The sequence below is a fragment of the Hyla sarda genome, chromosome 1, assembly GCF_029499605.1.
Source record: "Hyla sarda isolate aHylSar1 chromosome 1, aHylSar1.hap1, whole genome shotgun sequence".
Lineage (NCBI taxonomy): Eukaryota > Metazoa > Chordata > Amphibia > Anura > Hylidae > Hyla > Hyla sarda.
Window position 1 is genome coordinate 411,361,964 of NC_079189.1, and position 13,293 is coordinate 411,375,256.

Here is a 13,293-nt window from a genome sequence, read left to right on the forward strand (position 1 = left end):
TAATTCATTTCAATAAGCCCAGAGTCAAACGCCGACTCCAGTCAGCTCCTTTTTTGCCCCGTATACAGTTCTCTAACTGGACCTAAAACCATATATTACACAGTTTTAGGTCCAGTTAGAGAACCGTATATGGGGCAAAAATGAGCCAACCAAAGTCAGCATTTGACTCCGGTGGGTTACTGAAATGAATATCTGGCTGGGATACGGGTGTGGACGGTTTTCCCTCCTCCCAACCGGATCGGGCACCAGTACACTACAAACAGTGTGAACTGGCCCTTAGCCATAATTGGTTCATCCAAGGCCTCCCCTGTATCTCACCACCCGGGGCAGCATCAGCCAAGCACCTGGGGTTTCAGGGCAGATGTGTAAAGAATGACTGGCAGGCTTCTATATTATAGTCTGTGGTGGGGCACTGCCTCAATCCACCAGGTACACATGATGCAGGGAGATTAGAATTGTAAACCCACTGGGAGAGAGGCTGATGTTCGTTGCCATCCATGCAGAGCACAGCTGGATACTACCCAAGCAAAAGCATATAGTTACATTGGGGGAGATTTATCAAAACTTGTGCCGAGGAAAACTTGCCCAGTTGCCCATAGCAACCAATCAGATTGCTTCTTTCATTTTTCACAGGCCCTCATAAAAATGAAAGAAACAAGCTGATTGGATGCTATGGGCAACTGGGCAAGTTTTCCTCTGCACAGGTTATGATAAATCTCCCCCATTGTGGTGTAAACAGTACTTCAGGAGGCCTACTGCAATGCTCCCCAACCTGTGGCTCTGCAGCTGTGAAAAACTACAACTCCCATAAGGCCCTGCCAACAGAGCTGTGTTTTGAAACGGCGGGAGAGGCACAGATTGAGGAGCAGAGCATTGGCTTAGACGCCAGAGGATCCCCAGTATCGTCCCCGGCTGATAAAGCAAAGAGCCGCAGCACACGTGCACGCAGGAGACGTTACGTTCTACCGTTAGAACACGTGACCCTATTCAGTAAAGTCGCCGTTTAACCCGATACACAGTAACGCCACACAACACGTACACAGTATCCATGCTTTACCATACAACCGGTCATAGGACGTGTTCACCCAGGGGCCACCTCGTGTACCGGGGATGAAAGCAACGACCTAGGGGAGTGAGGCCTAAGAGGAAGCGGGCAGCCTGCAAGCACACAGTCCCCATGCTGCAGCCGGTCAGCATTACAATGCACAAAGGAAAGAGGGCCAGACAGAGGCCGCCATTCGCTACCCCCACCCGTCTAACCCACAGAAAACAATCACCCTGGAAGCGCGCAATACGGTACTCACCGGTGGAAGCCATTTTGTGTACTCTAACCACCTCAGCGTCCGTGTGTGGGGAGAGCTAGGAGCGCATGCGCTGTACTGACCAACCTAGACCATACCATTCGTTGCCGGGGGGATGGTAAGATCCGGGAACTTGAATTCGCGTCACTTTCCATTAAACAGTGTACAGGTTTAGTCGCGTGTTACTGGGAAACGAAAAGATAACAGTTGGTAGAGGAACAGTACATGTACATCCAGAAGGTAAGCTCCTTTATGGAAAGCACCCCTACTGTTATGAAGTGGTGTGATCCATTAGACTCAGCTTATGAAAGGAAGGGGGGGAGACAAATCTAGAAAGTTGTTGCAGGGTGGGAGGCAGTCCGTACTAGTTCATTGTGTTTATTATTTTCTTATTATTAACATATATATATATATATATATATATATATATATATATATAAATTTATTTTTTTATCAGTTTCGAGGTGCAGAACTGTGCAGTGGACCATGGTACAGGCGCTATGGGGTGGTCTGGTACATGTAGGATATCTTGGGCTGGGTTCACACCTAGTATTTTAGTCACCACACCACCACACAAATGTCTACACCTATAATTTGTGTGGTGTTAATGTGTTCTTAAATGGTGGCATGACGTGATAAATAAGAATTAGTATACATTTTTTAGAAATCTCACTTCAGTGCACCAGTCTGTATGGTTCCTACTTTGCGACTTTTTTCTGCAACTTTTTTTTCCCTTTAACCCTCTCCACCAAAATATGCGCTCATAATTTTCCTTTACAGCCCTCATTTTGGTCAGTATATTTAGCCAGAACCAGGAGTGTAACCAAGACAGAGAAAAAAAACCATAGTGGAAAGATTTGCACCTTTTCCTGTGGTTGTGTTTTGGCTAAGAACACAGCTTTCTAGTTGTGATGTCAAGGCTCCGCCCTGTGTGACGCCACCCTCCACCCCCTCAATACTCGCCTATGGGAGGGGGCGTGACAGCCGTCACGCCCCCTCCCATAGGCTTGCATTGAGGGGGCGGAGCGTGATGTCACACGGGGCGGAGCCTTGACGTCACAACGCTCCGTGAAAGACATGATCTGATTGGTTGCTATGGGCAACTCAACAACTTTCCCTCTGGACAGGTTTTGATAAATCTCCCCCATAGTTCTGATAAATCAGTTGCAATTAGACCTTATGCACATGTCAAAACGGAGTCTCGTACTACAGAGTGTCGCTCCTATAATACAGTATGCAATGTAGTACGGTCCAGCAGCTCCCATAGAGAATGAAAGGAGGGGGGAACGCATGACCTGCTGCTCCTGGAGTCTCAGGTCCCCGCTCTCGAGATAGTTATCCCCTATCCTATGTATAAGGGATAACTTTGTAAGTTCAGAAAATGCCTTTAAAGGGGTTCCACAAGATAGGTGATAACTATCTGATCACAGTGGCCTGACCACTGGGATCCCACTGATCCCAAGAATAAAGGGGAGGAGGTGATCCCTTGAGTGGTTGGAGCAGAAGCCTTCATGCTTAAGTGCCACTTAAGTAAACTTTAGACAATGTAGATAATAACATTTATGGACATTTATCAAGGGGTTTAGTCAGGTTTTCTTTACTATAATTGTCGCAAATTTGTCGCAACTGCGACTACACGCTTTTTCGTGCGACATTTTGACTGGAAAGCGAGAAAAGCAAGTTTTCCTAAAATTTACTATGTAGTAATAATTTTAAAATGGACTACGGGTAGTCAGGTATTTATTAACTGCGACAGTCGCAACTGCGCAAAAAAAAGTCGCAACAGCGTTAAAAATTTACTAAATTTACTCCAGCTCAAACATGGAGCAGAAAAAGCTACTACCAAAGTAAAAAAGGAAAAATTGCTTACGTGAAAGAAAATTATCAACAGGCTGAAAGCAGTTGATAAATACGTCTCACATAAGCCAAAAAAAAGTAAGGAAAAAATTACTAAAAAAAGGAATACATAAGCAAACATTGATAAATGTCCCTCATGATGTGCATATTTGTAATATACATTGGTTAAAAAATGTGTATATTTTTGGGTGAAAAAATGCTGTCTTTGCAGCTATTGCCTGTGTGTCTCAACCAAATACAGGAAGTAAGGGCAGGAAAAGCAGGGCTCCGTGCAGGCTCCCGATTAGTCAATCAACCTGCTGTGTGGGCCGGGAGTATGTCACAGAGCCTCACTGCACAGAGCCTTGCTTGTCCTCAGTGCACAGAGCCCTGCTTGTCCTCAGTGTACAGAGCCCTGCTTGTCCTCACTGCACAGAGCGCTGCTTGTCCTCAGTGTACAGAGCCCTGCTTGTCCTCAGTGTACAGAGCCCTGCTTGTCCTCAGTGTACAGAGCCCTGCTTGTCCTCAGTGTACAGAGCCCTGCTTGTCCTCAGTGTACAGAGCCCTGCTTGTCCTCAGTGTACAGAGCCCTGCTTGTCCTCAGTGTACAGAGCCCTGCTTGTCCTCAGTGTACAGAGCCCTGCTTGTCCTCAGTGTACAGAGCCCTGCTTGTCCTCAGTGTACAGAGCCCTGCTTGTCCTCAGTGTACAGAGCCTTGCTTGTCCTCAGTGCACAGAGCCCTGCTTGTCCACCCTCACTTCCTGTATTTGGAGTCCTCACTGAGACACACAGACAATAACTGCTGGGACAAAAATTTACAGTACATATTTTTTAACCAATGCATATTACAAATATACATAGAATGGTATTATCTACATTATATAAAAAAAAATTGTTGACAGGTACACTTTAAAGAAAACCTATGGCTAAATCAATGAAAATTAGATTGCATTTCATTAAATAGTTTATGCAAAAGAAGAAGAATGTCCAGCGCACACACGTGTAAAACTGAGCTGCTTTATTGCATAGTTGCCATAGGAAACATCGGACACTCAGGTAACGTGATGCGTTTCGGCCAGCAAGGCCTTAGTCATACACATGTTACAAGCACTTAGATCGTTTATATATGCAGGGTGGTAGTGTCCTGGGCGGGGCTAAGCCCCGAATCATGTGACATCCCATCTGCACATATAATTACAAACAATGTTAAAACGTACGTATCATATCTTTATTTCATCACACTTATAACAAAATTCATTATATAAAAATTGAAACATTGTTAAAATAAATCTTATGCACTAGTTGTATATGTCTGGTTCAAAACCTAGAGAACCGGACTCCATCCTTTTAAGAATATATCCAACGGTAATACACAACTAGCACTAGGACCTGAAGAATCACAATGCTGAACTGGGAGAACGGTTATTTTACCAGAGCAAGAAATGCAGTTTGTCAAATCTCATGACAAAAACAGATTACAAAAAAGGTTATTATAATCATTATTGTGCACCTATGTAAATATGAAAAAGGATACTGAACAGGTGACTGGAAAACGTAAAGCAACTAAGACATACATAGTAATATTCGGATTATCATAGTGCCACGGTCATTACAACCAACTCATTCAATAGTGCAAGATCGTATCCAGTCTCCTGTTCAGACCTAGCGGTATCCTAGTCTCAAGGGTGAGAATCCAGTATATTTCACGATCCAACACCTTCTGTCTCAGGTTTCCACCTCTCAGTGGTTTGTCCACCCTCTCAATACCTTGTACCACCAGACTAGAGGTATTTCCACCATGTACCTCAGCACAATGCTTGCTGACCATTGATACGTGTCGTGCCTGGAAATGTGCAATATCTGATGTTTTCGTACTCTAATTTTTAGTGGGTTGATAGTGCAACCCACATATTGCACACTGCAGGCACGGCACGTAAATAGATATACAACTCCAGCTGTGTTGCAATTGATGTATTGTCTGATATTAAATATTTTATTATTGCTTGTAGATGTAAATGACACTGAATTGTTCATGTAATTACAGCACATACACTTTCTAGATCCACATTTGTATGTACCTTGGCAATTAAGCCAAGTAGAGGCTTTTTTCGGAGAGGTAGAGAAGAGGCTGGGGGATAAAGTCTGGCCCAAAGTTGGGGCTCTCCTGGATACACACCTAATGCCCCCCTTCAATGCCGTCCGAAACTCAGGATCTGTATGTATAATCGGCATATTCTTTTTAATGATGTTGCTGATTACTTTAAACTCAGTACTGTATTGAGTAGAAAAGACCACAGGTGAACTAAGGCTATGAATTTTCTTTCTATGGGTATTTTCTTTTATTAGATCACAATGACCCTTTCTAATAGCAATATTGTGCGCCTTTTTAATAGTCCATTCAGGGTAGCCGTGTTGCTTGAGTCTGTTGCTAATAGCAACCACTTCGCTCGAAAAATCCTCATCGAGCGAGCAATTGCGGCATGCCCTGATCATTTCTCCTGTGGGCAAGTCCGTGCGCTGAAGCCTGGGGTGGAGCTGGTTCGACTTGCTTGTACCATTAAATAGTTTAGGATTTCCTGATCACACAACTATTTACAGTTTCATAAAACTCAATCCCATTCCTGAGATATGAGGGTTTATAGATTGTCTGATAACTCAGGAATTCAGTCAGAGGAGTGTGAATTTAAAGAAGATGTCTATTGCTAAGCAATTTCTGCAATCTCCCGTTTGGGGCCCGACTCGACCCCTGCTGAGCTGCTGTGTGTGATGTTTTGCACACAGCAGGTCAGCTGGTACAAACAAGCCCATTTTCATTGTTCTCCACTGTGTCTCCGACTCTCCCATAGAGATGAAGATGGAGAGGGTGTGTTTGTATCAGCTGCAAATTCACCAATCCCCTGGGGGAGGGGGGGGCACCCCTACTGGGGAGCCACACCCAAAACTAAAGACCTACCCCTAAAACTAAATTGTATTAGTACATGGGAATGGGAAATTCCCTGCTACACACACTGTGAGGTTTAGATGATCAGTCAGTTTATTGTCTCCAATAACTTCAAAGCCCACAAAGTTGTGCTATTGTATGACTATTTAGAGGTCACGCTCCTCTCCTGCTTTTATCCACTGTTTAGTTATTGTTTGTAGCAGAGCTTCTCTCTAACAGTCAATATGAGTACACTCACTGCATTAAAAATCAGATGCCTGCCCTGACGTTTCGCCAGTAAGACTAGCTTTATCAAAGCTACATGTACACTGCTCAAAAAAATAAAGGGAACACTAAGATAACACATCCTAGATCTGAATGAATGAACTAATCATATTAAATACTTTCATCTTTACATAGTTGAATGTGCTGACAACAAAATCATACACAAATTATCAATGGAAATCAAATTTATCAACCCATGGAGGTCTGGATATGGAGTCACACTCAAAATCAAACTGGAAAACCACACTACAGGCTGACGCAATCTTGATGTAATGTCCTTAAAACAAGTCAAAATGAGGCTCAGTAGTGTGTGTGGCCTCCGCGTGCAGCATATGACCTCCCTACAACGCCTGGGCATGCTCCTGATGAGGTGGCGGATGGTCTCCTGAGGGATGTCCTCCCAGACCAGGACTACAGCATCCGCCAACTCCTGGACAGTCTGTGGTCCAACGTGGTGTTGGTGGATGGAGCGAGATATGATGTCCCAGATGTGCTCAATCGGATTTAGGTCTGGGGAACAGGCAGGCCAGTCCATAGCATCAATGCCTTCCTCTTGCGGGAACTGCTGACACACTCCAGCCACACGAGGTCTAGCATTGTCTTGCATTAGGAGGAACCGAGGGCCAACCCCACCAGCATATGGTCTCACAAGGGGTCTAAGGATTTCATCTTGGCACCTAATGGCAGTCAGGCTACCTCTGGCAAGCACATGGAGGGCTGTGCGGCCCCTCAAAGAAATGCCACCCACACCATTACTGACCCATCGCCAAAGCGGTCATGCTGGAGTATGTTGCAGGCAGCAGAACGTTCTCCACGGCGTCTTCTGACTTTGTCACATCTGTCACATGTTCTCAGTGTGAACCTGCTTTCATCTGTGAAGAGCACAGGCCGCCAGTGGCGAATATGCCATTCTTAGTGTTCTCTGGCAAATGCCAAACGTCCTGCACAGTGTTTGGCTGTAAGCACAACCCCCACCTGTGGATGTCGGGCCCTCATACCACCCTCATGGAGTCTGTTTCTGACTGTTTGAGTGGACAGATGCACATTTGTGGCCTGCTGGAGGTCATTTTGCAGGGCTCTGGCAGTGCTCCTCCTGCTCCTGCTTGCACAAAGGCGGAGGTAGCGGTCCTGCTGCTGGGTTGTTGCCCTCCTACAGTCTCCTCCACGTCTCCTGATGTACTGGCCTGTCTCCTGGTATCTCCTCCATGCTCTGGACACTACTCTGCATTGATTGGATATGGTATTGTATTATTGATTTATCAACAAGCATATAGCTCACTGTCTTGGGCATAGAGTCATACGTGCAGTATTGTTACCATACTGATGGTAGGTATTTTAGTTCATTATTTGAACAGGTCACTTTTCATGGCCCCACTCCAGGGCTGTGTCATGCTCCTAGTGAGCAGTTTTTAGTGATTTTAGATGTTTTTTGTATTTAGATATATTTTGTAAGTAATTTGTGCAATAAAATATTCCAATTGTATGATTAAGTATTGTGGTGTGCGCTTTTCTCAGTGTTTGCCTATATTCTAGTGCAAATAATCTATCACCTATATTTCTCACAATTACCTTCTATCTGTTGCTGTCCTGCTTTGTCATTCTGTGCTTTGGAGAGGGGTTGTCCCTCACTGTCATCTTCCTTCCTAAGTGCTGGGTCTCTCCATCCAATCACTGTAGGATGCTCTGTAACCCCCTCCTCTTTATTTTTATGCTGCAGTCTGATAGGACAGGAGTGAGCACAGAGGAGTGCTAGTCCTGCCCTTACTTACCAGACTTTATCCATGCCTGTGCTTCAGCTTGGACAAAGATGATGCTGCTGCAGCCAGATAGGATTGTGTTCTGGATGGTACGGGGTGTTTTTTAAAAGCCACGATTTCTATAAAAAGCAAATACATTTTTCTTCTGAAATATATTGGAAAGGTTAATGTAGGGCTGGGCGGTATGACCAAATATGTGTATCATGGTATTTATGTAACTAATGGTGGTTCCACGGTATATAACGGTATTTCTCCCCCCTCCCCTTAAATCAGGTGACCCGCGAGCGCTGTTCTGCTCCCCCCCCCCAAATTAATCATCAGCCCAGCACTGCGCTGTCCCCATCAGGGTACTACTCACATATGTCACCCGCAAGCGCTGCCCTCCACGTCCTCCTGTTAGTTGCGGGCCGCCTGCGCTGGTTGAAACTGTGTACTGTAAGCTGTATCAATATGCTGTATCCCTATGTGTCCGTCAGCCTATAACCGGCCGAGGCGGAACATCACTGCGGTCGGTGATTGGCTGACGGCCTCATAGGGATACAGCATAGGGATACAGCTTACAGTACACAGTTCCAGCCAGCGCAGGCGGCCCGCAACTAACGGGAGGACGAGGAGGGCAGCGCTTGTGGGTGACATATGTGAGTAGTACCCCGATGGGGACAGCGCAGCGCAGGGCTGATGATTAATTTGGGGGGGGGGGGGGGAGCAGAACAGTGCTCACGGGTCACAAATGCTTAGTTCCCCCGATGTGGGGACAGCACAGCGCTGGGCTGATAATTCATTAATTCCTGTGGGGGGGAGGGGCCACACCGGTATACTGATACGTGTTATTATGCAATGATGATGCTCTACTTACATTTCACTAGAAACATTTGTGCCGCAGCATAGTTAGCAGTGATGACACATTCCATAAAGATTAGCTTTTTTGTCTACTTTTTACACTACAGTTTGCAAATCAATGTAGGAATTGCATGAATTACAGTACACATGTGTTCTTATTTACCATGTGTTCTTATTTACTATTTAGAGATGCTGAAATTGGTGCTTAGAAAAGGGCCACCTCTAGGATGCCTACTGCTGATGCTTTTGCTGGTGCTTGGGAGTCTTATTCTGTCATGCAGTGACTTGGTGCTACATCTGGAAACTTTACAAGAATTTTGGGAAGGTGAGACAATTCAGTGACTTATGATATGCAACAAAATTATAACAATGATGTAAAAAAAAAATATATGTCTACATTTGAATACAATACTAGGTGAGAGAGAGAGAGAGAGAGAGAGAGAGAGAGAGAGAGATATACAAGCTGCATAATAGTCTGATTGCCATTGGAAAAGGCAGTGGCCCAGATTTTGTTGTGATAAAAAATCATCAAATTTCAATAATTTGGACAATTCACACACAGCAATATGTTTATTTGTATTTATTTATTTTTTAATTGTTAAAAGGGGGTGATTTAACTTTTATTAGGAAAGGGGCTTTTATATACGGTAATTTTAAAGCCATGTTTTATTTTTTTAAGTCCCCATAGGGGACTATTATATGTAATCATTGGTTTGCATTTACTGTACAATCCTATAGTATTGCATACCCCTTTAACACCCCCTATTTACTGTACAATCCTATAGTATTGCATACCCCTTTAACACCCCCTATTTACTGTACAATCCTATAGTATTGCATACCCCTTTAACACCCCCTGATATAAATAAACATGGACTGTTAAGGGGTTATAATGGATGTGTCAGCAGCTAAACAGGAGCATGGTTCCATGTATATCTAAAAGGGAATAGTTAGATCAGCTCACTCACTGTTATTTAAGTCCAAACATCTAGCACAACCTCTCCTCGTGGAAGCTCAAGAACGTAACACTGAGGCTGGGTCCTCAGTGATTTGATTGCAGACAAAGGAATGGGATTTCCGGCTCCCAACTCGGAGTAAAAAAAATTCGATTTTATTTCATATCAGATTAAAAATCTAAATACAGCATACAAAAAGAAGGGAAGTTAAAAGAACACTAACGAAACGCACCAGCGCGTTTCGACTTATTAATAAGTCTTAGTCATGGCATCTTATTCTTGAAAGACCAGTTATATATACCATATAAAAAATTTACAAATAATTGATATTAATCAATTAAAAACCAGTCCTCTAGGGAATTGAATATAGAAAGAAAGAAAAAGGAGAGGTAGGATGCATTAAAAAATTTTATTTTTATTTTTAATTAGTGGATGGTATATAAAATATATGTAAAATGTGGGGGCTTCCTGATACCTTAGCGGGGCCCAAGCATCAGGCACAGGAGCTTACAACAATAAAATAAAAGTAAATAAAAGATGAAAATAAATGTAACAAAAATAAAAAAAAATGTGGAATAAAAGAAGTATGTTAGTGTGAGAACATGTGTATACTGAAGCCAACTAGGTGAATAAGCAATTTGCGAATAGAGGAAATGATACGTTAAAACATACAGTATAAGTTCTCAGTTTTCTGTTAGAGTGTGTAGCATTGTAGATAGAATGTAACCGAATGGATACACTGTAATAGTCATTGATATCGAATGTTTCCGTTATTGTAAATGCATAAACACTAGAGGAAAGTTTTGGTGCACGGCACCGCTCACCAGGAAGTGCGGTCGGGCAGGCACGGAGGCGTCCGGTTCAAAGGAGGGTGCCCGGACGCCTCCGTGCCAGCCCAACCGCACTTCCACAAGATTTAAACTGGTGAGCGGTGCCATGCACCAAAACTTTCTTCTAGTGTTTATGCAATAACAGTGTTTATTACAATAACGGAAACATTCGATATCAGTGACTATTACAGTGTATCCATTCGGATACATTCTATCTACAACGCTACACACTCTAACAGAGAACTGAGAACATATACTGTATGTTTTAACGTATCATTTCCTCTATACGCAAATTGCTTTTTCACCTAGTTGGCTTCAGTATACACATGTTCTCGCACTAACATACTTCTTTTATTCCACATTTTTTTAATAATTGTTACATTTATTTTAATCTTTTATTTACTTTTATTTTATTGTTGTAAGCTCCTGTGCCTGATGCTTGGGCCCCGCTAAGGTATCAGGAAGCCCCCACATTTTACATATATTTTATATACCATCCCCTAATCTATATATATATAAAACTCAACATGTGTGTGTGTGTGTATGTATATTCCACAAAAACTTCCAAACGGCTAAAGATATTAACATGAAACTTGGCACACATGTTACTTATAGGTCAACAACAAACATAGGATAGGTGATTTAACCCTTACTCACCCCCATTTGCCAGGGGAGGGGTTTATGTTTAAAGTCCTATACAAGTCTATGGAAAATATATGTTACTTCATAACTTTCAAACGGCTGGAGATATTTCCATAATACTTGGTCACATGTTACTTATATGTCCACGTAAAATATAGGATAGTTAATTTAACCCTTAACTACCCCCATTTGTGAGGGTCGGGGTTTTTGTTTAAAGTCCCATGCAGATCAATGGGAAATGTATGTTCTCACATAACTTCTGCACGGCTGGAGATATTTCAATACCTGATACACATAGTACAGGTCGGGATATGAGGACGGGATGGGAGGTCGGGATAGGAGGTCGAGATAGGAGGACGGGATAGGAGGTCGAGTTAGGAGGTCGGGATATGAGGACGGGATAGGAGGTGGAGATATGAGGACGGGATAGGAGGTGGAGATAGGAGGACAGGAAAGGAGGACGGGATAGGAGGACTGGATAGGAGGTCGGGATAGGAGGTTGAGATAGGAGGACGGGATAGGAGGTTGAGATAGAAGGTCAGGATAGGAGGTCGGGATAAGAGGTGGATATAGGAGGACGGGATAGGGGGTTGAGATAGGACGGGATAGGAGGTTGGGATAGGAGGACGGGATAGGAGTTCGAGATAGGAGGACGGGATAGAAGGATGGGATAGGAGGTCGAGATAGGAGGATGGGATAGGAGGACGGGATAGGAGGTTGAGATAGGAGTTCGGGATAGGAGGTCAAGATTGGAGGATGGGGTTAGGAGGACGGGATAGGAGGTCAGGATAGGAGGTCAGGATAGGAGGTAGGGATAGGAGGTCGGGATAGGAGGTCGGGATAGGAGGACGGGATAGGAGGATGGGATAGGAGGTCGGGATAGGAGGTCGGGATACGAAGACGGGATAGGTGGACAGAATAGGAGGTCGGGGTATGAGGACGGGATATGAGGAGGGGATATGGTGTTGGGATATGACAACAATATATGGGGATGGGATTTGAAGTCAAAAGCTTCCTCCTTTGTTGATTTCCCTCCCCAACAAGGATGAGGAAGGAAAAACCGGGCAACGCCGGGTATTCAGCTAGTTAAAAATAAAAAATAAATTTTTTATTGGATCCTACCTCTCCTTTTTCTTTCTTTCTATATTCAATTCCCTAGGGGACTGGTTTTTAATTGATTAATATCAATTATTCATACATTTATTTCTTTTATTAGGCCTTTCTTGGGTGAAGACATCACCTTTAACCTCGGGTAACCTATATCCAAGTGAGCTGCACAAATTTTCTTTTTTAATATACCGTATATACCATATACCAGGTATGACCACTTCCTAAACTCGGTGCCGCCCAAAAACAGGTGTTACCCAGAGGAAAGGAAGTGCAACAATTATAAAAATTCCAACAACGAAATAAATAAGCAAATGAATAAAACCTCAACATAAATGCCCAGAAATAGACATATAGTACCAGAGTGATGTTATTATATGTATCTCAGAATTAGAATGGTGTTTTTCAAATTTTGCTGCCAAATATTATAAAAGTTTCTATGCTGACTATTTATTGAAGGGGCAGGTGCAATAAGCGACACCTATGTATGGCCAATGGCACTGAGAAGGTGCCATGGTATAGGTGTTGTGTTGGTGATAGTACAGAGGGTCAGACATTTCATCTAAACAAACTCCACAGTTGAATAGACCCATTATGTATGTACATCCAACTAACCTGTTTAGAAATAGAAAAAATACCATGACAACAAGAACAAAGAAAGCATGCTAGTGAAACAGAGAAGTGAATCTATGGATATTAATTGTGGCAGCGAATAATAATGCACATTATTTCTTGAATTCATATGGAAATTAGGTTATGTCAGTTTTATTTTTAAAATATCAATACCAAACACAGGTTTAGATCTTAATATATTATATG

At 43.2% G+C, this 13,293-nt stretch overlaps 2 protein-coding genes across 6 annotated transcripts in view; one reads left to right on the top strand and one right to left on the bottom strand.

The window, feature by feature from the left end:
* The window catches only part of EWSR1 (EWS RNA binding protein 1), a 34,538-nt gene extending 33,180 nt beyond the window's left edge, over positions 1 to 1,358 (bottom strand). Inside the window, exon 1 of the mRNA XM_056528724.1 lies at positions 1,305 to 1,358. Coding sequence (XP_056384699.1) covers positions 1,305 to 1,317 — 13 coding nt within the window. The 5' untranslated portion in view covers positions 1,318 to 1,358. The remainder of the gene's footprint in view (positions 1 to 1,304) is intronic.
* The window catches only part of RHBDD3 (rhomboid domain containing 3), a 43,401-nt gene continuing 30,798 nt past the window's right edge, over positions 691 to 13,293 (top strand). Inside the window, exons 1-4 of one of the 5 annotated variants that reach the window (XM_056528727.1) lie at positions 1,435 to 1,541; positions 8,060 to 8,188; positions 9,127 to 9,264; positions 12,584 to 12,634. In XM_056528727.1, coding sequence (XP_056384702.1) covers positions 9,129 to 9,264; positions 12,584 to 12,634 — 187 coding nt within the window. In that variant the 5' untranslated portion in view covers positions 1,435 to 1,541; positions 8,060 to 8,188; positions 9,127 to 9,128. Of the gene's footprint in view, positions 1,542 to 8,059; positions 8,189 to 9,126; positions 9,265 to 12,583; positions 12,635 to 13,293 lie in introns of all 5 variants that reach the window. The other 4 variants (XM_056528728.1, XM_056528726.1, XM_056528725.1 and 1 more) reach the window with 4 other exon arrangements.